Genomic DNA, 23848 nt, shown 5'->3' with positions numbered 1-23848 from the left:
AAAACTTATTATCTAATCTACTTGTCTTCCTTATAGTCTGACTTCATCCTCTTGAATACTAGTTTCTGTGAACTTTATACAAACATTATCTCTGTATTTCCAGGGCTTACAATAGTGCTTGGAAAATACTGTCCGAATAATTGTAGAATAAATGCTGACTAGCAGAGACTCCTCTAAATGCAGTACCTTTCTGCTTTAGGAAACTAGAATTTAGAATTACAAAGAGACTGCAAAGTTAACATAGACGATGTAGATGTGATTTGTTCAGTGGCTGGGGTTTGGACAGGGTGACCTGCTGTCCTTTCCCTACATGGTAGATAGGTAAACACAGCTATCTGAGATTTTTAAATCCTTCCTAGGCACCCCAGAGATTAGGGGGTTTAGCCACTAGGAGCAGGTCAGTTGCAACCAGCAGGCAGCATAGCAATTTATTACTGTGAAGGGGGAACTGGCAGAGCATGTTTACTACAGGCCTTCCTCTGGCAAACCTTCCAGCTAGCTCCCAACAACACTTAATCCTTTGTTCCAGTACCCTCAGTCCCACTTGGCAGGGCAATTTGGCCTAAGTCACCTATCTTAGCGCGCTCTCGCCGGAGTGCAGGCGCTCTAGCCCGCGGTAGCGCGCGGAGGATGGGGAGGTAGGCGCATTCCCGAGCTGTGCCGCCAGCTCGAGCAGCGCGCTCCCTCTCGGCCAAGGACCTTGTCTCCTCCGCTTCCGGAGTCGCTCCGGGTTCCACGGGGTGGCGCGCGCCGAGGCCTCAGGAGCGCGCCCGGGAGCCCCCCACTCCGGGCAAGGGAGCGAGCGCGCACGCTCCGCCTTTCCCCGCCTCCCCCGTGCGCGCCCCGCCCCCTCGAGCGGCTATACGCGGAGCTCTCAACATCCGAGGACTTTGGCCCAGAGTAACCCGGCTCGCGTGACCTTTCCCCTCCATCCTGCCCCTCGAGCGCCCCTCACAGCCAGCGGGCGACGGTTGACAGGCCGCGCCGCTCCCTCGAGAGCCTTAGTGGTTTCCTTCCCGGGCGCGACGCGCGGCTCCTCGTCATGGCGGCCCTCAGCAAGTCCATCCCTCACAACTGCTACGAGATCGGCCACACTTGGCACCCTTCCTGCCGGGTGTCCTTCGTGCAGATCACGTGGGCCGCGCTGGAGGAGTCCCTGAAGATCTACGCGCCCCTGTACTTGGTGAGACCCCCGCGGGCCCGCCGCGCCGCCCGGACCCCCGGGCCGGGGGGTCCCGCGGCACCTCAGGGGTCTGGGGGTGGGGCTCGCTCCGGGGAGCCGCTCAGCTCCAGGGGGATTCTGGGGGGACCGCGCAGCTCCGGGGAGGCCGGAGGTCCAGCGGTATCCTGCGGGCGGGCGGGGGGCGGCTAGGGGACGGGGCTCGCTCCTGGGGGCCGCGCGGTTCCCGGGGTCCGCGGCCTGCACGGGGGCGCGGGAGGGGGTGGGGTGGGGTGCGGGGGGGTGAAGCTGTCATCCTCACGCCTGTTGCTGCAAAGAGGCTGGGCTCTCAACTTGGGACGCCCGGACTCTCCCACCTCGCGCAGGTCTGCAGATCTGGGTGGCGACCGTCTTTTCTGGCCTCCTTCCCCACTTTACTGTGTGCCTCCCCTTCTCCAAGGGGAGAAAAGGGCAGAGTTGACCCTCAGTGCCTGTTAACCACAGATCCTGTTTGGATGATGGGATTGCGACCTTCAGGGTTTTGCAAGTTTATTTTATTTTTAAATACCAGTTTACAGGCGATTTGTGGCTTGAGATTAATTACTAAAGAGTGGTTTCTGTCTTTAAGTCACTCAAATGTTGTGGAGATGTAACTTCTGTCACCTTTTATTTATTTATCTATTTATTTTTTTGTTGATCGTGGGGCTTGAACTCAGGGCCTGGGCGCTGGCCCTCAGCTTTTCAGCTCAAGGCAAGCGCTCTACCACTTGAACCACAACGCCATTTCCTGCTTTTTTCAATGTGATGCTGAGGAATTGAACCCAGGGCCTCATGCATGCAAGGAAAGCACTCTAACCACTGAGTCACCTTCCCGGCCCTGTCACCTTTTATTTTATGTTTTGTTTTATTGTAAGCTTCACATGTATGGCAGTTTATAGAGACTCTATGGAAATACATATGTCTAATACTGACTGAAGAGTATTACAAAATGTCTATTCTTAATGTTCCCATGAACATCTTTAGTATACCTTCTCCTTGGTATTAAAGATTTATTTACTGGGCACTGAGGTTCCTTATCTCATTTTCTTTCTTATAGAATCTGTTCTAAAGAAGGAGGAGGTCACAATTTTTATATATTTCCTAAATGTTCCATTTAATATTTAGTGACTGGTCATATACTTTTTCATTCAAGTAATATTTGGATTTACAATTTGGATTTATATCTGAATAGCTTGAAAATGTGTTGTGCTGTAGTTGTAGTGTACTTGAAAAGTTCGGATAGTTTGGATAGCTCAGAAAATGGTAACTTTCTCTGAGGTTGCAGGAGCCAGGCTTCATTTTTATGGTCTAGACTGGTGAGTCTTCTTGTGTGTTGGCAGTTCCCTAGGGATCAGGTTCAATGGGATTTTTGAGTCAGGTCTGGGTGGGACTAAGTCCTCATTTCTAACAAACTCCCAAGTAATGCTGCTTCTGGGACCACAATCAGTTGTAAGGATCTAGAGGAAAGGCAAGGGAATATAGTAAGCTTATTATTTGAAGTGCAAATGTCCTCCTTGGCTTTTAATGGCAAAGATTTATGCTTATCTCTGTCGGCTTTTCCACATGAGTTATGGCCAGTTCATGATTTAGAGTTTTTTTCCCCCCTAGTGCTGGTGACTGAACTAAAGGGCCTCATGTATTCTCTGTAAGTGTTCTACCATTAAGCTATATTGCTCCAGCTCCAGTTATATTGGTTGGTCCTGGGGCTTGAACTCAGGTCTGAGCACTCTCCCTGAGCCTCTTTGTGCTCAAGGCTAACGCTTGAGCCACAGTAGCTTATTGGAGATAAGTCTCACAGACTTTCCTGTCTAGGTTGGTTTTGAAACATGAAACTCAGATCTCAGCCTCCTGAGTAGCTAGGCTTATAGGTATGAACCACCAGTGCTTGGCCATATATTATTATTATTTTGCCAGTCCTGGGGCTTGAACTCAGGGCCTGGGCACTGTCCCTGAGAACTCCTTTTGCTTGAGGCTAGCACTCTACCACTTGAGACACAACACCACTTCTGGCTTTTTCTGTGTATGTGGTACCAAGGAAACAAACCAAGGGCTTCATGCTTGCTAGGCAAGCACTATACCAAACTAAGCCACATTCCAAGCCCTATATATTATTATTATTTTTGAAAGAACATCTATACATATTATTGAATATTAAACTCTTGATGTATTCAGCTACACAGAAAGATTGTTCTTGGGCTTAGACTGTAGCTTAGGGGTGAAGTGCTTCCCTACCATGTTCAAGGCCCTGGGTTCAATCATAGCATTATAAAAAAAAAGGTTCCTGACCTCATAGGATTATGAACTAGGTGGGAGACTAATTTATGCTATGCAATTTCTCCCTCCAAAAATTTGTAGCACATTCATTTATTCAAATGTTTGTCCGTTGCTTGATATTTATTATATCTATAGTCTAGACAGTTTATTGATTATATGCTTTGATAGGGAAGCTCATTTGAATAACAGGTGCATACTTTTCTCTTTTTCCAAAAAGATAGGCTAAATGGAGGTTAGGAAAAGGATTGCTTTACATTCAAATTTCTTCCTCTCCCTCTCCCTCCTTCCCTCCCTCCCTCCTTCTCTCCTTGCCTCCTTGCCTCCCTCCCTCCCTCTTTTCTTTTTCTTGTCTTCTCTTTCGTACTCTGTTTCTGTCTCTTGCTTCCTTTTTGTCTTGGTACTGGGGCTAGAATTCAGGGCCCGTGCAGTGTCCTTTAACTTTTTCTTTCTTTTTTTTTCTTTTTTTTGGGTCCGGTTGTGGGGCCTGAACTCTGGGCCTGGGCACTGTCCCTTAGCTCTTCAGCTCAAGGCTAGCACTCTACCACTTGAGCCACAGTGCCACTTCCGGCTTTTTTCTTTTTGCTTATGTGGTGCTGAGGAATCAAACCCAGGGCCTCATGCATGCAAGGCAATTGCTCTACCACTGAGCCAGCTTCCCAACCCCTCCTTCAACTTTTTCTGTTCAAGGCTGAGCCACATCTCCACTTCTGGCTTTTTGCTGGTTAACTGAAAATAAGAGTCTTCAGCACTTTTCTGCTTGGGCTGGTTTTGAATCTCAATCTTCAAATATTAGTCTCCTGAGTAACTAGGATTAGAGATCATGTATGTCACTGTTGCCTGGCTTGATTAAATACTTCTTGAGAATAAATTTCTATCTCATTGGTCTTGTATCTTTTACAGCTGTATATTTTAAGCTTTGGTTTGCACCTTATCATGAGTATAAAACAAAAATAGTGGGAACTGACTAACTTTTTATCTTATTGAAGTGAAATGGGGGAGACTTGAAAATGTTAGAGTGCATTGCAGACCCTAAAGATAAGCGTTATTTCATGACAGATTAGTTTCAGTGTATAGTTATTTGTTGATGGAGTTAGAGCATATAGTAACACTATGCCCTATATAAGTGTTGCATAGTTATCCACTAAATGTACATGCCTATGTTCCAAGATACATGGTAATGTGATAAGAAGAAGTTGGACTTTAAGAATCAGGTATATTCATAGCTCAGCTTTAACCAACTACAGAGCTGTTTAACTTCACACATACTACTCTACCTTTGTCTGTAAAAATAAAATAATGCATTGATGATTACAACATATTTTCTTGTCCAGAATATGAATATTTCTTTCCCATTGGTCTGTGACACCTAGGAGTGAAATTCATTGTTTCTTGGAGGAAGTGTAGTTTGACTTGAGCTTTGAAGATAAGAATGGAACCACATTGACTCTTACAGCAGATAGGCTAGAGTGCTTATTTTTTTCTTTTTGCTGGTTGTGGGGCTTGAACTTGGGGCCTGAGTGCTGTCCCTGAGCACACTTACCATTTTCTGATGGTTAACTGGAGATAAGAGTCTCACAGAATTTTTTTTTTAATTGTGAAAATACCACATAGAGGGGTTACAATTACATGGGCAAGGTAACAGTACATTTCTTATCAAGCATTGTTGCCTCCTCCTTTGTTTCCCCTTCCCATCCTTTCCCATTCTCCCCCGCCCCCCTCCCCCCTGCAGAGTCTCACAGATTTTTTTTTGCCTAGTCTGGCTTTGAGATCCTCAGATCTCAGTCTTCTGAGTTGCTTGGATTATAGGCATGAGCCACTAGAGCCTGGGTAAGTGCTTATTCTTAGTGGAGAATAAGAATGTGAATTGAGACCAAAATCTCAATGGTTTCATAGGAGAATCATATATACATTATGTAAAACAGAAAGCTTGTGAATCGGGCTGGGAAGGTGGCTCAGTGGTAGATCGCTTGCCTTGCATGCATGAGGCCCTGGGTTTGATTCCTCAGCACCACATAAGCAAAAAAGAAAAAAAAGCCGGAAGTGGCGCTGTGGCTCAAGTGGTAGAGTGCTAGCCTTGAGCTGAAGAGCTGAGGGACAGCGCCCAGGCCCAGAGTTCAGGACCCACAACTGGACCCCAAAAAAAAAGAAAAAAAAAAGAAAGCTTGTGAATCAAGTTTAGAACAATAAAACCTATTTATTAAGGTATTACATGTTTAATCTTTTACATGTTTTGTTTTGTTAATCCTTATACAACTCAATCTTCTTATTCCCATTTTATAGATAAGAAAATGGAAGATAAGAGAATTAAGTGTTATAAACAACTTAGTGCTTGTAAGGAAAAAAAATACGATTCAGTTCATGAGTTTTGATTTAAAAATCAGACTGAAAGTTAGGCTAAATGAACTGTTGAAGGATTTTTTTTTTTTTTTTTGGTCGTGGGGCTTGAACTCTGGGCCTGGGTGCTGTTCCTGAGCTCTTCAGCTCAAGGTGAGCACTCTTCCACATGAGCCACAGTGACACTTTCGGTTTTTTGGTGGTTAATTGGTGATTACAGACTCACAGACTTTCAGGCATGGGCTGGTTTCAAACTGCTATCCTCAGATCTCAGCCTCCTGAGTAGCTAGGATTACAGGCATGAGCCACCGGTGCCTGGCTTGAAGGATCTTTTGAGGCAATGGATTGAGTGAAAATGGTGCTTTAAAGTGATGAATCTGATAAATGTGGACAGGCTAGATTGGAAAGATGGTGTAGAAGTTCATGCAGTAGAAGTAATTGATTCCTATCAATTCCTTTTGCAATTTATTAGCAGTATGAGACAGGAGAAATCACTTAATCTCTTTATGCCTTTGCCTCTTTGCCTTGTGGAAAATAAATATGCTTATGTTTAAGGGCTGTCATGAGGCTTGAAATGGGATAGGAACTTACTGACATATAATAAGGCCTTATCTAATAAAGTAAGTAGTGTTGCTGTTGAAACATTGCATTGTGATCTGGGTCTTATCTCCTTTTAGGATGAATACTTGGTATTCAGAACTTGCACAATACTTCAGTAAGTGCCTTAGTGAATATGTACAGGTATGAATAAAAGAACTCAATCATAGTACAGGAGAGAGGAAAGACATTCTGCAGGCCTGCAAGAGAACACGAAAGGGCAGTTTTAGAAGAATTCTGCAGGGGCTGGGAAGATGGCTCAGTGGTAAAGCACTTGCCTTGCAAGCTTGAAGCCCTGGGTTCGATTCCTCAGCACCCATAAGCAAAAAAAAAAAAAAAAAAAAAGCTGGAAGTGGCACTGTGGCTCAAGTGATAGAGTGCTAGCCTTGAGCTGAAGAGCTGAGGGGCAGCGCCCAGGCTCAGAGTTCAGGCCCACGACCGGACCCAAAATAGAAGCATTCTGCAGGAAGAATGAACAGGATTTACAGACTAAGGATATGGGACAGAAAGACCTGTTTTCTATAATTTCAAGTCTGATTGATGCACTTGCCATCATTGATAGAAGTGGAGGCTATCTGAATGAAGATGGGAGAGATTTTAATCATTAGTATTTTCTGGAACTTGCAAAATGGGTCTCATTTTATATATCATTACATAAAGATACATGATCTGCTTTTGATTGGAAAATTATTGTCATATACATTGCACTAAATTGACTTATTACTATTATAATTACTTTCATTCTGTACTCAGGCTTCTTTTTTCCTAGTATTTATGATTTTTCTTTGTATTTATCTTTTGCTCAAAACATTTATGAATGTAGATATGCATTTCACTAGTGAATCCTTGTTTTTTTGTAATTTGTAAAAAAATAATTGATCCTCATTCAACAATTTATTTCTTGTATCTTTTTTGTTTTTGTTTTTTGATTTACTAGTCCTTGGGCTTAAACTCAGCATTTGAGTGCTGTCCCTGAGCTTCTTTTGCTTGAGGCTAGTGCTCTACCACTTCAGCTTTTTGGTAGTTTATCAGAGATAAGAATCTCTTGGACTTTACTGCTTAGGCTAACTTTGAACCATGATCTTCAGATAACAGCCCTTAAATAGCTAGGATTACAAGCATAAGCTACTGGCACCTGGCTCTCGTATTTTTTTTAAATTTCAAATTTCTTTATTGTTATTTTAAAGGTGATGTACAAAGGGGTTACAGTTACATAAGTCAGATAGAGTACATTTCTTTTTGAACAATGCCACCCCTTCCCTTGCTCTCCCAGTTTTTCTCTCCTGTCCCCACCCGCAAATTGTATAGTTCATTTTCAATATAGTGCCTAATGAATACCAGTGCTGCATTTGTTCACCCTTTGTCCCACCCTTTTTGTGTCCCCCTTACCCTCCCAAAGACAGATAAATGAACAAACAAAAGGAAAACAAAAACAACAACCAAAAAATCCTTGTTTCCTCCATTTCCTGGAGTTCATTTTGATAAGTATTATTTTATATGATCAGATAGCTATTGCTCCTTTGTGATCTTCTCCTAAATAAATTCCTACCAATTTTGTAATATTTGCTAACAACTTATACACACGTACCAACATGCATTTTAGGAAGTTTTTTTTTTTTTTGTCTGTCGTGGGGCCTGAACTCTGGGCCTGGATGCAGTCCCTCAGCTCTTCAGCTTAAGGCAAGCGCTTTACCACTTGAGCCACAGCACCACTTCTGGCTTTTTCTGCTTATGTGGTGCTGAGGAATTGAACTCAGGGCTCATGCATGCAAGGCAAGCACTCTACCACTGATCCACCTTCCCAGCCCCCATTTTAGGAAGTTGTATTTCATTTCTTATATGTTAGTCATTGCCTATTTACACAAATGATCCTGAAAAGAACTTATTACATGACTAAAACCCTAGACAGCCACTAAAAGTTTAGCACTCTTGGTTTTGAGGCAGATTTAGATTGCATAATTCCATATTTGGGAGTATGAATTTCCATGTTCTTCAAGTCTGTAAGGTATCTTCCCAAAGAAGGAAAACTTGACTAACCTTATTCAAGTGGTTGTTCCTAGGTGGCTTTCTTTACAAGTAGGGTACTACCATTCACCCTTATCTGATTCCAGAAATAGAGAATCTTTTGTACTTTGGAAAAGTACAAAAGCTTTTGTTTTCTTTTTTTGGTGCTGGTGTTAGGGCTTGAACTCAGGGCCTAGAGCTGTCTTTTAACTTTAGGCTAGTACTCTACCACTTGAGCCACGTCGCTCTCTGGGTTTTTGCTGATTAATTGAGATAGTAGTCTTGTAGACTTTCCTGCTTGAGTTTGGGTGGAACCTTGATCTTCAGATCTCAGCCTCCTGAATAGCTAGGATTACATGTGGGAGCCACTGGACATAGCTTAAAACAGTTTAAAACTTTTGTTTTCATTCACCTTTAGATGTGTACATCCTTCTGCAGAGTTTGCAAATGTTCACTCAATTTTTACTCTATTTGAATGATATAATCTAACAAATCTATAGTTACATTCCTTTTGTTTTTGGTTGGTTGTGGGGCCTTAACTCAGGGCCTGGGTGCTGTCTTTGAGCTCTTTCTGCTCAAGGTTAGCGCTCTACCACTTTGAGCCACGGCCCCACTTATGGTTTTTGAGTGGTTAATTGGTAGTAAGAGTCTCATGGGGGACCTTTCTGCTCAGGCTGACTTCTCAGATCTCACTCTTATGAGTAGCTAGGATTACAGGTGTGAGCCACCAGTGCCCAGATTGTAGTTACACTCTTAACAAGTCTGTTAGATTATAAAGGATGAGCTTATGTGTAGATCTTAAATATTTAAGAAACAATTGCAACTATAGGAATAAAAAATAATTTATAGATAGTCTCTAGTTAGTTGTGAAGAAATCAGCTCAGTGATATGGACTGAAGTTTCTTAGCGCAGTGGTTACCTGGTTAAAGAGATAAACAAGACTAGCAATGTTAGTTTTTGCTATTAGGCATTTGCTTTTTTTTTTTTTCCTAAAACCAAAACAAGAAACCTTAAAATCAGTGAATGATGCAAACTACTGAAAATATCTGTTTGTATTTACTACCTGATTTCTAGAGATATTTAAATAATTGCATATCTGTTCATAATCCATCTTTGCTATTGCTTGAGGCCTATTATGGGATAGGAGTAAAAGTGTTGATTTATCCCTTCAAGTCAATAAGTAAATGATTTTTACCTGCTTTGTTTTACTTGTTTTTGGAGATGGAAAAAAGTCATTTTTTTTTCTTTTAAAGGAAACTAAGGATGAGTTTTTCCTTTTATTGCTGTGTCAATTTGACTTTGTTGAACTTGTTTTTAGATGGGACTTCTTCCTTACTAGGCTTTGATCTCTGTGGAGAACAAAGTACAACTGCCAATGTATCACTGTAGTTGAAAGTTGAGAGCTTACTGTTGGAGTAAGCACTTTCTCTGTCACCCTTTTCTGTATTAGCTTTTTGTGAGTTGAGGTAGTGCTGTCCGGTTTACCTTTATTTGCTTTGTTAGAAATAACAGGTGAGCTAAGGAGTTTTTAATTCTCAAATTAATAAATATTGTGATACAGGTTGTAAATGTTCAAGTTTTTGGGCTAGGAGATTCATATTAAGACAGGTATTTGTTTAACTAAAAAAAAGTATAAGTGGCCTTCAGATCATTAGTATTTTTCCCTGCAATCACTTCCTTTTGCATCATCACTAAATATTTCTCATGAAATAAAAGGATTGGTCTTCTACTTGGGCAAATTTATCTTCTTCAAAAATGACTCATTTTTTTTTTTTTTTTTTTTAGCCGGGTGCTGGTGGCTTACCCTGTAATCCTAGCTACTCAGGAGGCTGAGATCTGAGTATCACCATTCAAAGCCAGCCGGGGCAGGAAAGTTCATGAGACTCTTATCTCCAATAAACCACTTGAAAACCGGAAGTGGTGCTGTGGCTCAAGTGGTAGAGCGCTTGCCTTGAGCTGAAGATTGCAGGGACAGCGCCCAAGCCCAGAGTTCAAGCCCCATGACCGACCAAAAAAAAAAAAAAGACTCATTTTGCAGAAACTTATTGGGAGCAAGATCTACATGGGATAATAAGGGAATAAAATCCACACGGATAATCCTTACAGTGATTTTTCCCTCTCTCTTCTCTAATTGTCTTGTTCAGGCTGGGCTCAAATTTATGACTCTCCTACTACAATTTCCTGAGAGCTGGGATTGTAGTACTATATCTAGCTCATCAGATAGTTTCCATACCCAACTTTCTAGTTGGTTTTATTATAATATAGATTATTTTAAATAATTGACCTTTTGTTTACCACTTAGAATATTGCATTCATCATGAATTTTTGACTAAAGAGGTTTTCTCTTTTGAAATTACTTTGATACAGATAAAATATATAAACAATGCCAGGGAGATTGTGAGGTTTGATGTTTAGGCTTAATAATATTTGGAAGGAAAGAGGAAACTTAATGGAAGAGTTGGCGTTTTAGTGGCCTTGAAAGAAGAAAAAATAGGGTTGGGAATGGTAGAAGTAGGTGGTAGAATGGGAGAGGAATGGCTTGAATGGCAGTCATTCTGGTAGAATAAGGTATTGTTTAAGAAATGTTAGATAGAGCTTGAACTTCATTTGGTGGATGGTAGTCAGTTGAAGGTTGCTGACAGGGTGTCATATGCTTGGAATTGTTCATAAACTTTGAGGAAACCTGGAAAATGCTCATATTTGGTGTAGAGGGAAAAGATAGAAACAGAGGAATGAAGAAGTTGAGAACTAAATAGTGCTGGATGGAAGAATAGCATGGCAGAGAAGTCTTGAGTGGGAGCTTTGTGAAATACTGCTAAGAGATTGGATGAAGATGGGATTAAATCTCAACCCTGCCACTTAACTAGCTTTGTAGCTTTGAGCAGGTTCTGAACATTTTGTGAGCTCCATTGTCTTTATTTACAAAATACCTACTTAGTGTAGTTGAAAGGTGGGAGTGAGTCCTTGTTAATCCTTGTTATGCCTCTTGCTCAATAAAAGTGTGCAGTTTCCTGTGACCTACAGAGCCTGTGCTATATGTTGTATGCTTATCTGATCATACTTCATACTATTTTCTGCTTTGCTCATTTAAATAGTCTGTGTTTTTCAGTCTAAGATTTATATTACTAAAAACACATAGTCCTTGAATCTGGGGAATATTTTTAAAGTGGACAATAGATACCTAGGACAAATAAAATATACAATGACTTTTATGACTTACAACTTTGATAAAAATTGTAGCTTCAGTTAGGACATAAACAGTATATATATTTCATTAAAATAGGGCAATGTAGAGGCTAGACTGTACTAATATTCCATATATCTATCTGTACCAGTTTTAGAAATGATTAAAAAATGTAGTAAGGCTTTATAATAGATAGGGAAGGGAGTTAATTCAAGTGAAAGTTTAACAAAGAATTAAAATGCAACTTTTAATTTATTTAATTAATTAATTTATTTGTTTTTTATTGTGAAAATACTGTATAGAGGGGTTACAATTACATGGGTAAGATAATGAGTACATTTCTTATCAAACATTGTAGCCTCCTCCTTTGTTTTCCCTTCCCATCTCTTCCCATCCCCCCACCCCTCCCTATCCTCCCCCCCCACCAAAGTGTAAAGTTCGTTTTTCCACATAATGACTTGTACATCTCATTGAAAATGCAACTTTTTAAAGAAAGTTATAAATATCTTGGTATAATGTTTTTATTACTTTTACTTTTATTGTTTAATGAAGTGAATGTGAAATAGATGTTTACACTGCTAAATACCACAGGGTAATATAGCAATGTATAGTAATGCTTGAGATGTTTGATGCTTTGATAGTCAGCTATCTTATAGGTTTTTCAGTTTTCATATTTAGCACTAATATTAAAAACTGATGTGAATTCATATCAACCTTAGATAAAAAAATTTAAGTTGCCTTCTGATTGATCACTACTCTCAGCTAATTTTCTCTATTTATTGATATACTTTAGAGTTTTGAGATTAAGATTTGTGTTTTTTCATTTAAAGTAATAAGAAATGAGTACCTCATCTTGGGATGTTAGGAATATATTTAATACATATTAAAAAGTTTGATTAATTAGTGAACCAAATTAGTTTTGAGATGGCATTGCAAATTGTATATGGGACTACACTTGATAATTAAATGAAAGCAGATTTTAACTAGTAGCATCATTGGAAAATGTTCAGTAAATTCAAGAAAACAGACTTTATAGGATTTATGAGTTTGGAAAAAAGTGCAGTATTAAAGAGAAAAGTGCTGGATCAGGTGTCATCAGATTTGATCAAATTCCTTTTGTGAGTGCCAAATTTACAGTGTCTTCAACTTGTTACTGTTAAGTCTTTCAACTCATTTCGTCATTCAGGTTGCTTTATTTAGTTCCCTGGTTCCAGTTAGATCTTTGAGTTTGAACTGCAGTTAGCCCACTTCAGAAGTTTCTTTAAAGGATTGTGTATCTCTGACAGTGACAGAGGTTTGTACTGGTCAACCTTGATTCTTTAACCTTGATTAAATAGACATAAGATTGTTTTTGCCTATCTGTAGTTGCCCATGGCTTCATTTGGAGTTGTGGAGTGTAATGTAACTACCCCATTTTTATTCCTTCTCTTTTCTATTCATCGAATATTAAAATAAGTCAGAAATACAAGGAACATAGAAATTATAATTAAAGGGAGAAGATAAGCTTAAAAGAAAGCACACAGACATTATTACAGGTGTGATAAATAGCATTAAAATGTCCAGGGTATTACTAGGTATGTTAGCATGGAGAGTTTAGGAAGCCTTTCATAAGGAAATGACACAGTGATTATATTACTATATGTTAAGTGAATATGTATTAGGCTTAACTTTTGTGGCAAAAAAATTTTTAGCAGAAGAGAATGAGAGAAATAAAATGCAGTTACTTTATAGAAAAATAATTTATTTAACATCTTCTTAAAATCAGTGCCAGAATATGATTACTTGGGAGTTTGGCTCAACTGTACAAGGCTTAATACCAAGTAAGTGTAAGGCCCACTACCAAGTGCAAGGCCCTGAGTTACAACCCTAAGACTGCCAAAACAGTTAAAAAAACTAATTTATTTCCTTTTAAATTTAGCCTTTTCTTATACTTGAAACCATAGGCATATAAATACTTACATTAACAGATTTTGTGAAATTGACCATTCCTGTTTAATAAAATCTATATTTTAAGTTATAGTAGAAAATTTCAGTTCCAACTGTTACTTGAACCACACTTCCACCCTAGCTTTTGGAGATGGTTATTTTGGAAATGGAGTCTCACGGATTTTCCTGCTATGATTGGCTTTGAACTGTGATCTTTTGGGTCTCAGCCTCCTGAGTAGCTGTTATCATAGGTGTGAACCTCCTACTCAGGAGTTTGAGACCTGAAGAATCTTGGTTCTAAGCAGCCTGGCAGAGAAATCTGCAAGGCTCATCTTCAGTTAACTATCAAAGAGCTGGGCTGGTGGCATGACTCAAGTGGTAGAGTGCCAGCTGTGAACAAACTGAGCAAGCATGGGCTCTGAAGTTAAAATAAACCAAAAATCTAGGTAGGGGCTGGGAAGGTGGCTCTGTGGTAGAGTGCTTGCCTTGCATGCATGAGGCTGGGTTCTATTCCTCAGCACCACATAAGCAGAAAAAGCTGGAAATGGTGCTGAGGGTCAAGTGGTAGAGCGCTAGCCTTGAGCTGAAGAGCTGAGGGACAGCACCCAGGCCCATAGATGCAGGCCCCATGACTGACCCCACCCTCCCCCCCCAAAAAAAATCTAGGTAATAAGACGTTTTTAAAGATTGTGTTACTTTTGCTTCACTCTAAGAAAAATCAGCTTAAAAACAATCAGCTTAAAAAGATTTTTTGGTGGCCCACACAGTTTTTGAAATTTCTTTGGTTTATTGGCTGAAATGAGCTTCTCAGTTGTTTTTAGGACAGTGCAAGACAATATATCTTTGTAGAGAGAATGTGGTAGAGCAAACTGCATATCTCAGGGTGGTCAGGAAGTGAAAGACAAAGAAAGGGAAGGAGTGGATATTCTAATATCTTCTTGGAGGTCATGACCCAAATGACCTGCTACTAGGCCCCACCTGTTAAAGCTCTACTATCTCCCAATATGGACATCAGCTAGGGACCAAACTGTCAACACATGGGACTTTGAAACACAAATTGGTGTGGAAAGGCATATGACCATCTCACACTGCAAAATTCATTCAATCCCAGTGTCTTAATTATCCCATTATTGCTGAAATGTCTAAGTCCAAGGTTTCCATTGAAACTTAGTTGTGAGCCCCTATTTTTTTTTTTAAATTTTGAAAAGTTGGCACATATGATGACACAGGTAATATTCTCTTTCTAGATGGAGGAATATAGGCATAGACAGTAGGGATTGGATGAAAGCAAGACTAAACCTAACAGTTGGGCAGTCATAAATTTCTATCTCCATGTCTGGCATCCAGGGCACACTGTGGCAGAGTATGGGCTGTGAAGGGCTTAAGCAGTCATATCCTTATAGTCTTGTTGCCAAAGGACTGCATGGCTACTCTCTTAAGATGACATTGCATATTACTTGCAGTTTTTCCTCATCAGGCATTCCATTTCCTGGTACCTCTGCCTTCCTGGTGTATCCATTGCAGCTTTGGCTTAATTTTCACTATTTCACTCGTCAGGGACTTTTCATTCTGTCACATACTACCCAGTATCCTAGGGTTTCTTCTGAAATCTTAGGGGAAACCTCCATGACTCCAGAATGCTTGCATTCTACATGCTTGAGAAACCAGCAACATGTGGACATTACCAAAATCTGCTTCTAGCTGGAGCTGTACATAAGCCCACTTTTGCTTGAACCACCATTGCCTCTTTGTACCTTGTCAGCTCAGTACAGGCAGTCATGGTCAAGCAGGATACCCAAGAATGAGTCTTTTCAAAGGAAAGTCCTTGGAACAAATTTGCCTTTTATAACTTTTGGTTCTGAAGATGGTGCTTCCCTGGTACCCGAGATGCCCTTAAGGCATGAGCATAGTAATTGGCTCTTCCTCCTTCTCCTTGTTGGAACTTAGGGCCTGGAAGCTGTGTCTTTGCTTTTTCCACTCAGTGCTGGCAGTCTACCACTTGAACCTCAGTTCTACTTCTGGCTTTTTGATAGATTGGAGATAAGAGCCTAATAGACTGTTTTGCCCAGGCTGGCTTCCAACCACAATCCTCAGATATGTTGACTGAGTAGTTAGGATTATAGGCATGAATCACCATTGCCCAGCTAGTTCTTGGCTGGTTTTGAATGCCACTAATGTCTTTAGTCACTGCATCCTCCTTATAGCTTCTTTTCTCACCAAGTTGCTAACCTTTAAGCCCTTCTGCTTGGTTTTTGCTCCCGATTCTTATAGTAATTCTAGCTAAATACAGCCAATCAGTACTTATGGCTGCCTGAATTATGTGCTGTCCTGAAATTTCTTCCTTCTGATGAACTAGACTATCACTTTTAATTTAATCCTTTCAAAAAATCTATAGGTAGTTGCACATAGGGGTTCAATTCAACAAGTCACTTTATAGTACAGTATATGGTCTATCACTTTTAAACTCAGCTTCTCACAAAGTGTCAGGGAATGGATGTAATGTAACCAGATTTTTTTCCCCATGGTATAATAAGAATGACTTTATTTTCTAATTCCTAGAAGAATCCTCATTCTTACCTGAAATTTATCTTTACAGCCATTCTTGACAACATTTCTGTTAGTATTCTAGCTTTTGAGCCCTGCTAGACTTGCCTAATAAGCTTAGCTGAAAGCATTAGTTTTTATCTAACCTGAATTTGCAAATTTTTCTGAAGTCTTGCAAACTAATAGGTTTCTCTATATCATCTCAGGTATAGTCATCACAACACCAGTCTTCTGTTGAATCATTTTTTTTTTAAGGAAGTTCTTACTTTGGTTCATAGTTGTGGGGATAGCAATCCATGGTAACTTGTTCTTGTTGCTTTTCAGCCTCTGTGCTGGGAGTGTGCGCCATAGGGAACTGCATCTTTGGCAGAGACAGGAAGGGCTGCATCCCACTGCCTCCTTTAAGGGCACACCTTTTGGCCATCTAAGACCTTCTACTAGGTTTCCCCTCTTAGGCTTTCTACTACATCTCACATAGAGCCACAGGCTGGGGACCAAGCCTGTGGACACATAAGCCATTGGAAACATTTAGGATCCAACTTATAACAGAGATATAAATTGATGTTGCTGTCTTTAAAGTGGTTATTTTCATTCAAGAATGTCTCATATGGGACGTTTGGCAGTATCTGGAGATACTTTTTGTTGCTACAGATGGGGATGATACTGGCATTTAGAAAGGAGAAGCCAGTGATACTGCTTAACATTCTATAATACAAAAGATATGCCCTCACAGCAGCAAATTATTTCTCCCCATATGTCTATACTGTTGAGGTTGAGAGACCCTTCTTCAAATAAATAATTATTTATTAGTTATAGCTAGAAAGAGGACATAGATACAACATAAAATGTACTTTTATTCTGAAGTATCCTTTTTCAGAGAAATGTATTTTTCAGATTTTCTAGAAATGAAATCTTTTAAAAGAGTTTAATGTTCAAAATATAGGGCTAAAAATGACTATTCATTTATAGTTTGTCATTCATAGTTAATCCCTTTGAGGGCCAGTTAGCTTCGGTTTCGTCCTTGGCCAAAGATGGAAATCATATTACTAATAATCCATTTTCCTGGAAAATGTATAGCATTAATCTTATGGGGAAACAGACAAAGGAATAGCAAAAGAATAAATGAATGAGGTGAAATGCTCACATTCCTGATTGATGTTTTACAGTGATATTTTTGTGAAAAGAATTAAAAACATTTTTAATTGTAAAGGTGATGTACTGAGGTGTTATAGTTATGCAAGTCAGGTAATAATACATTTCTTTTTTTTTTTGGGGGGGGGGTCCAGTTGTGGGGCCTGAACTCTGGGCCTGGGCACTATCCCTCAGCTCTTCAGCTCAAGGCTAGCGCTTTACCACTTGAGCCACAGTGCCACTTACGGCTTTTTTCTTTTTGCTTATGTGGTGCTGAGGAATCGAACCCAGGGCCTCAGGCATGCAAGGCAAACGCTCTACCACTGAGCCATCTTCCCAGCCCCTACATTTCTTTTTTTGAACAGTGTCAACCACTCCCTATTTTCTCCAGGTTTTACCCTTCTCTAGCTTCTCCCCTGCCTGAGTTGTATTGTTCATTTCCAACAGAGTGTCTAATGAGTATCATTGCTGAATTGTAACTCCTGTGGTGGCATGTACCTCAGGTATACCACTTTATGAGAGGCTGGAGGCAGGAGGATCCCTTGAGGTATCCCTTAAGACCTATCTCTCAAGGAAAAAAAAGAAATGAAAAAAAAGTAGTAGAAAAAAGGAAAAGAAAAAAGGAGAGGGTTTTTATAAATTGGGAATTATGCTGAATACTGCCTTTGTTTTCCTTTTTTTTTTTTTTTTTTTGGGTCCGGTTGTGGGGCCTGAACTCTGGGCCAGGGCGCTGTCCCTCAGCTCTTCAGCTCAAGGCTAGCCCTCTACCACTTGAGCCACTGCACCACTTCCGGCTTTTTTTCTTTTTTGCTTATGTGGTGCTGAGGAATTGAACCCAGGGCCTCAGGCATGCAAGGCAAGCGCTCTACCACTGAGCCCCCTTCCCAGCCCCCTTTGTTTTGCTTTAAAAAAAAAAACACATATTTACATTTTTTTTAGCTAGTTATACAAAATAATTACCATTCAAGAAATCAGTTAATGAGCCGGGTGCCTGTGGCTCATGCTTGTAATCCTAGCTACTCAGGAGGCTGAGATCTGAGGATCGTGATTCAAAGCTAGCCTGGGCAGGAAAGTCCATGAGACTCCTATCTCCAATAAACCATTACAAAACCAGAAGTGGTGCTATAGCTCAAGTGGTAGAGCTCTTGCCTTGAGCTAAAGAGCTGAGGGACAGCGCCCAAGCCCAGAGTTCAAGCCCCATGACTGACAAAATAAGAAAAAAAAAAAGAAATTAGTTAATGTGTACAATACATCTTGACTACTTGGATCATTCATGAAAATAGATGTTATGTTTGTTTATGTAGATACATAAGTGTTTTATAGTTTTAAAATTTAGGCCTATGCCATCTGAGATTAATTTTTGTTCGCAGTATGACACTGGTCAAAGTTAATTTTTTCTTTATCACAGATATATAATTCTTTCAGGATCATTTATTTTAAAAAGTCATAAACTTAGAAATAGGAAAACTAATACCTTGAATCACATTTCTTTAATGTATCATTGTCTTCACTTGAGAATGAATAAATTGAAACAACTAAATGATATTTCATAGAGTTGTGGTTAAGATTAAAAACAAAATCTTAATTATTTTAAATTTTATCATACTGGTTGTTTCTCTTTATTCAAAATTATTTAATAATAATTTCATATTCTCTCATACATATTCCTTCCTCTAGTATTATAAATTATAACTTTTTATTGTAGAGAAGCTTGAATATATCAAAATTCAAAAAGAACATTAAAATAATTTTTTTATGAAGCAAGTCTGTGATAATCAACACATAACATCCTAATCTTTGTTTTATATGTTCAGTATAAATTACTGTTTTGTAGTCTATGTTCTTACTGTGTATATTTTGATTTATTTTCCTAGTTCATTAAAGTCTCCTAAAACAAGAATAAAATATGAATGAATGTATATATATATATATATATATATATATATATATATATATATATATATTGTGCCCCTTTCCTACCACCACAGTATATATATATATGCATATATATATATATATATACACATACGTGTTTAGTCATAGTGGTATGACATACTTTTTTTAGCTAGATTTTTATGCAAAATTCATATGGAATCATTTGGTCAGAGACAAAGTCTTTGCTATAGAAAGTGATGTTTCTGAATGTATCCCATGGTGATTTCACAGACAAAGAAAAGAGCTTTTTGGTTGTTTATATGTACTGCTTCATCTTTTTCACATTGTAACAGCCTGTACATAGCAAATGGTTACCATGCTCTGAACCCAGTGCTTGGCCAGGTTGTGAGCTCTAGATTAGAGCACAGTGATGTTGAGGTGCTGGGTTTTTGTTGTTTTGTGTCAGGTGTCCTATTTTCACAATGGAAAGTACAGGTTGTTTACTAATACTATAAATATGCAAAATCAATATACTTTTACTATTAATGGGCATCGAAGTAGCTCTGCTATTTGTGATTATGGATGTTTTTGTAATTATCTTGATGGGAATGAGTACTCTTTGTTTTTGGGGGTGTGTAGTCAGAAGTGTAATTCCTAGGTCACAGAATAGGTTTACATTGGGTTTTATTGGTTACTGTCCAACAGTTTTCCAGAGTAACTGTACAGATGTATAGTCACAGCAAAGTGCAGAAATGTACTTGTGCCCCTTTCCTACCACCACAGTATAGTACTTGTTTGTTTCCTTTGCTTCAGTCTGTTGCATGTAGTAGTTGTTTCATTTTACTGGTTTCTGGTTGTAATGGAGGTGAGAAGATTTCACATGTCTGTTGGCTTTGTGAATAAATTGCTTGTGTGTGTGTGTGTGTGTGTGTGTGTGTGTGTGTGTGTGTGTGTGTGTGTGTGTGTGTATTGAACTCAGGGCCTGGGTGCTGTCTCTGAGGTTTTTTTTTTATTGTGAAAATATTGTACAGAGGGGTTACAATTACATGGGCAAGATAATGAGTACATTTCTTATCAAGCATTGTAGCCTCCTCCTTTGTTTCCCCTTCCCATCCCTTCCCATCCTCTCCCTGCCCCCCTCTGAGGTTTTGTTTTGTTTTGTTTTTTTTTTTTTTTGTTTTTGGTCAAGGCTAGCACTCTACCGCTTGAGCCACAGCTCCACTTCTGGCTTTTTTGGTACTTAATTGAAGAAAAAAGTGTCAGGCTTTCCTGCTAGGGCTGTCTTTGAAACACAATCCTTAGATCTCAGCCTACTAAGTAGCTAAGATTGCAGGCATGAGCCAGTGGTACCTGGTGAGTAAATCGCTTTTTAAAACTAAATTATGCTGTTTACGTTGAGGCATTGTAGATTCACTGGGCAGAAGAAATAACAGAGATTCTATGAACTATTCTATGTGTTCTCTTATCATTTTGCCAAACAGCAGTACAGTTTTACACAACATACTACCATTGATGCAGTTAGGAATATTGCTACCTTATAAGAGCCCCTAGTTCTTCTCTTTTGTAACCATACTCACATCCTTCTACTCTCTTCTCCCTTTAATCCCAGCCAACCACTGAAAGATTCTTTATTTCTACCATTTTATCATTAGAAATTTAGAAAATCATACTTTTATATAGGTAGAATTGTGCAGTGTTTTTTCCCCCCTGAGGTTGACTTTTTCTTTTCACTCAGTGTAATTGCTTAGAAATTTCTCAAGGTTGATTCATGTATTAATGTATCACTGGTTTGTGTCTTTTATTACTGAGTACTATTTATTTCTTTTATGAGTATATCATGGTTTGTTAAGCCATTCACCTGTTGAAGAGTATGTGACTTGTTCATAATTTTTGATTGTTGGGAATAGAGGTACTATACATATTTAAGCACAGGTTTTGGTAGAAACACAGGTTTGTATTTATCAGAGATAAATAGCCCATACAGGACTTCTTGGTTGTATGGTAGTTGCTTGTTTCATTTTCCAAGAAGTGTCCAAATTGTTTAGCAGGATGGATTTAACATTTCATGTTTTTTCTAGCCATGAGTTAGTGAGCTTTGTTTCTCTGAATGCATACCAGCTTTTGGTGTTGTTACCATTTTATTTTTATTTTAGTTGTTCTGATGGTTGTATAGACCCCAGAACAGTGGAGCCAATTCATTATAGGCTGAAACCTCTGTAACTGAGCCAAAAGAAACTTTTTCTTGTAATAAGTAATTTATTTCAGGTTTTTTGTGTTTTGGTCATAGTGATTGGAAGGTAGCAGCATGTTTCTCCATTTTGAAAAAATATCTTCTTTGATCAAACAAAATTTGTTTTCACTATAAAAATTCTCTAAATGTATTGTAGATTTATACCTAAGTAATTTTTAAAAAATGGTACCTGGGTTTAAACTGAGGGCATCAAGCTTTTTAACCCTTTCTTTTTTTCTTTTTTTTTCTTTTTGTCAGTCATGAGGCCAAAACTCTGGGCCTGGGCACTATCCCTCAGCTCTTCAACTCAAGGCTAGTGCTCTACCACTTGAGCCACAGCACCACTTCTGGCTTTTTCTGCTTATTTGGTGCTGAGGAATTGAGCGCAGGGCCTCATGAATGCAAGGCAAGCACTCTACCACTGAGCAACCTTCCCAGACCCCCTAACCCTCTCTTTAATTAATCTTTTCTTTTAGTTTTATTTGTGAACAAGGATCTTGTGTTTTTTTTTTTTTTTTTTTTAAATCTATCTAGGGCTAGCCTAGACCACGAGCTTATCTATGTATGTCTCCTGTAGTTGGCATTCAGGCAAATAGCACCGTGACAGGTTTATTAGTTGAGGGGGGGTGTGTGTGTGTGTGTGTGTGTGTGTGTGTGTGTGTGTGTGTGTGTGTGTGTGTGTGTGTGTGTGTGTGTGTGTGTGTGTGTGTGTGTGTGTGTGTGTGTGTGTGTGTGTGTGTGTGTGTGTGTGTGTGTGTGTGTGTGTGTGTGTGTTGGGGGGGGTCTCATTAACTTTTTGTCTAGGCTGTTGTGAAAATCCAATCCTCCTGATCTCTGCCTTTGAGAGAGATTACAAGCATATGCCTCCATGGAGACCTTACATTCTAAATCCTGAAAATACTAGGAACTGATGAGATGGCCCCGTCATGGAAAGAATTAACCATGTGTTGATATTTTCTTTTGTTGGGTGGATGTGATCCTTTTACTTGAGGTAGGGAATTCAGAAGAAAAGTCATATTTAGGAAATACAGTGAGATCTGCTTTGGGCCTGTTGCTTTTTTTGATGCTCATGTAACTTTGTGTTCACATATTTAGTTGACATTCGAAATGATTTGGATTTTAGGGGACAGTTCAGAATTATATTAAGAATTTTTATATTCAGATGGTAAATGGTACTGCAGGAGAGAACATATGTAGAATGAATAGAGTTCAGGTGCCAAGTTGCTGAAAAGGAAGAAAATTTAGAAATATAGGAGAATGAAAAGAATGGTGTGTTATAGGCACTATAGAATTTTCCCCCCTTTTTATCAAGATCTATTTCAAAAGATTCACATAAATCTGCCTGACATTCCCACCTGTCTTTTCCCAACTCCTATATGAGTAAGTCTTCAGCCATTTCTTCTTTTAGTTTAACATTTACTGCACTAACACAGTGCAGCTTGTGTTTTTTTCTATAACAAGGTATTTTTATTCCTTGAAAAAGAGGCTTAGCTTTTACTCTTTTTTTTTTTCCTGTATATGGTAGTTTTACTGAAATAGGAGAAGCTACAAGATGGTAGAGCATGAAAAACTTACAAGGGGCAACTGGATTTTTTTATTTTTATTTTTTTTATTTTTTGGGACCGGTTGTGGGGCCTGAATTCTGGGCCTGGGGCTCTGTCCCTCAGCTCTTCAGCTCAAGGCTAGCGCTCTACCACTTGAGCCACAGCGCCACTTCCGGCTTTTTTCTATTTGGTTATTTATGTGGTGCTGAGGAATCGAACCCAGGGCCTCAAACATGCAAGGCAAGCGCTCTACCACTGAGCCACCTTCCCAGACCTGCAACTGGATTTGTTAATCACGGTCTTAGGCAAAGTGTTATATTCAGAGATGTGGAGTGTGCAGTTTTTCCATCTTCCTGTTTTCTAGTCAGTTTTGTCCTTTCTTCTCCCTACTTCCTTATTCCCTAATTACACTGTTCGAATGTGCATTCCTTTAGTACCCTATTTTATCATGGTGGCAAAATATTCTTTCTTCTGATCTGTGAGGATTGTTCTGATTTTCCAAATTCAGTTCATCTTCCCTTTCTACAAGACTTCTACCCACATATGAGATTTATTCTACTAAGTTTCCACAGCACTGTCTGTTGCATAACACATAATCACTCTTTAATATTGATATCCATATTTTGAGCATAGTATGATTTATATTCTATACAAGGATAGGCTGAACAAGAGTCAGGCTAAGTCTGTACCCTGGTATTTTCCTGGTTAATTGTAGTCTTGAAGACTTTTCTGCCCTAGATGGCTTTGTATCTTGATCCTCTGAGTCTCTGCCACTGAAGTAGCTAGAATTATAGGTAAGACCACTAGTGACAGCTGGCTGATTTTTTTTTTTAAATAAAAGATTCATATCATAAACTTCCTTAGTCTTCTAATTACTTGATTCTGTTTCTGAGTTCTGTTACCATGTGACATATACATTTATTATTATTATTTCTGTTTATTTTCTTAATTTTTTCTCAGCTCTATTAGAGGACAGATATTACTTTTGTTACTTTTCATATTTCTAG

General features: G+C 39.2%; 1 protein-coding gene across 1 annotated transcript in view; it reads left to right on the top strand.

The window, feature by feature from the left end:
• Positions 1-860: 860 nt before the first annotated feature.
• Positions 861-23848, top strand: part of Tmem135 (transmembrane protein 135) — a 229025-nt gene continuing 206037 nt past the window's right edge. Inside the window, exon 1 of the mRNA XM_042687831.1 lies at positions 861-1183. Coding sequence (XP_042543765.1) covers positions 1043-1183 — 141 coding nt within the window. The 5' untranslated portion in view covers positions 861-1042. The remainder of the gene's footprint in view (positions 1184-23848) is intronic.

Source organism: Dipodomys spectabilis, unplaced genomic scaffold, assembly GCF_019054845.1.
Source record: "Dipodomys spectabilis isolate Male_0828 unplaced genomic scaffold, ASM1905484v1 ptg000003l, whole genome shotgun sequence".
Classification (NCBI taxonomy): domain Eukaryota; kingdom Metazoa; phylum Chordata; class Mammalia; order Rodentia; family Heteromyidae; genus Dipodomys; species Dipodomys spectabilis.
Note: the sequence above shows the minus strand (reverse complement) of the source record. Positions and strands in the feature narration are given on the sequence as shown.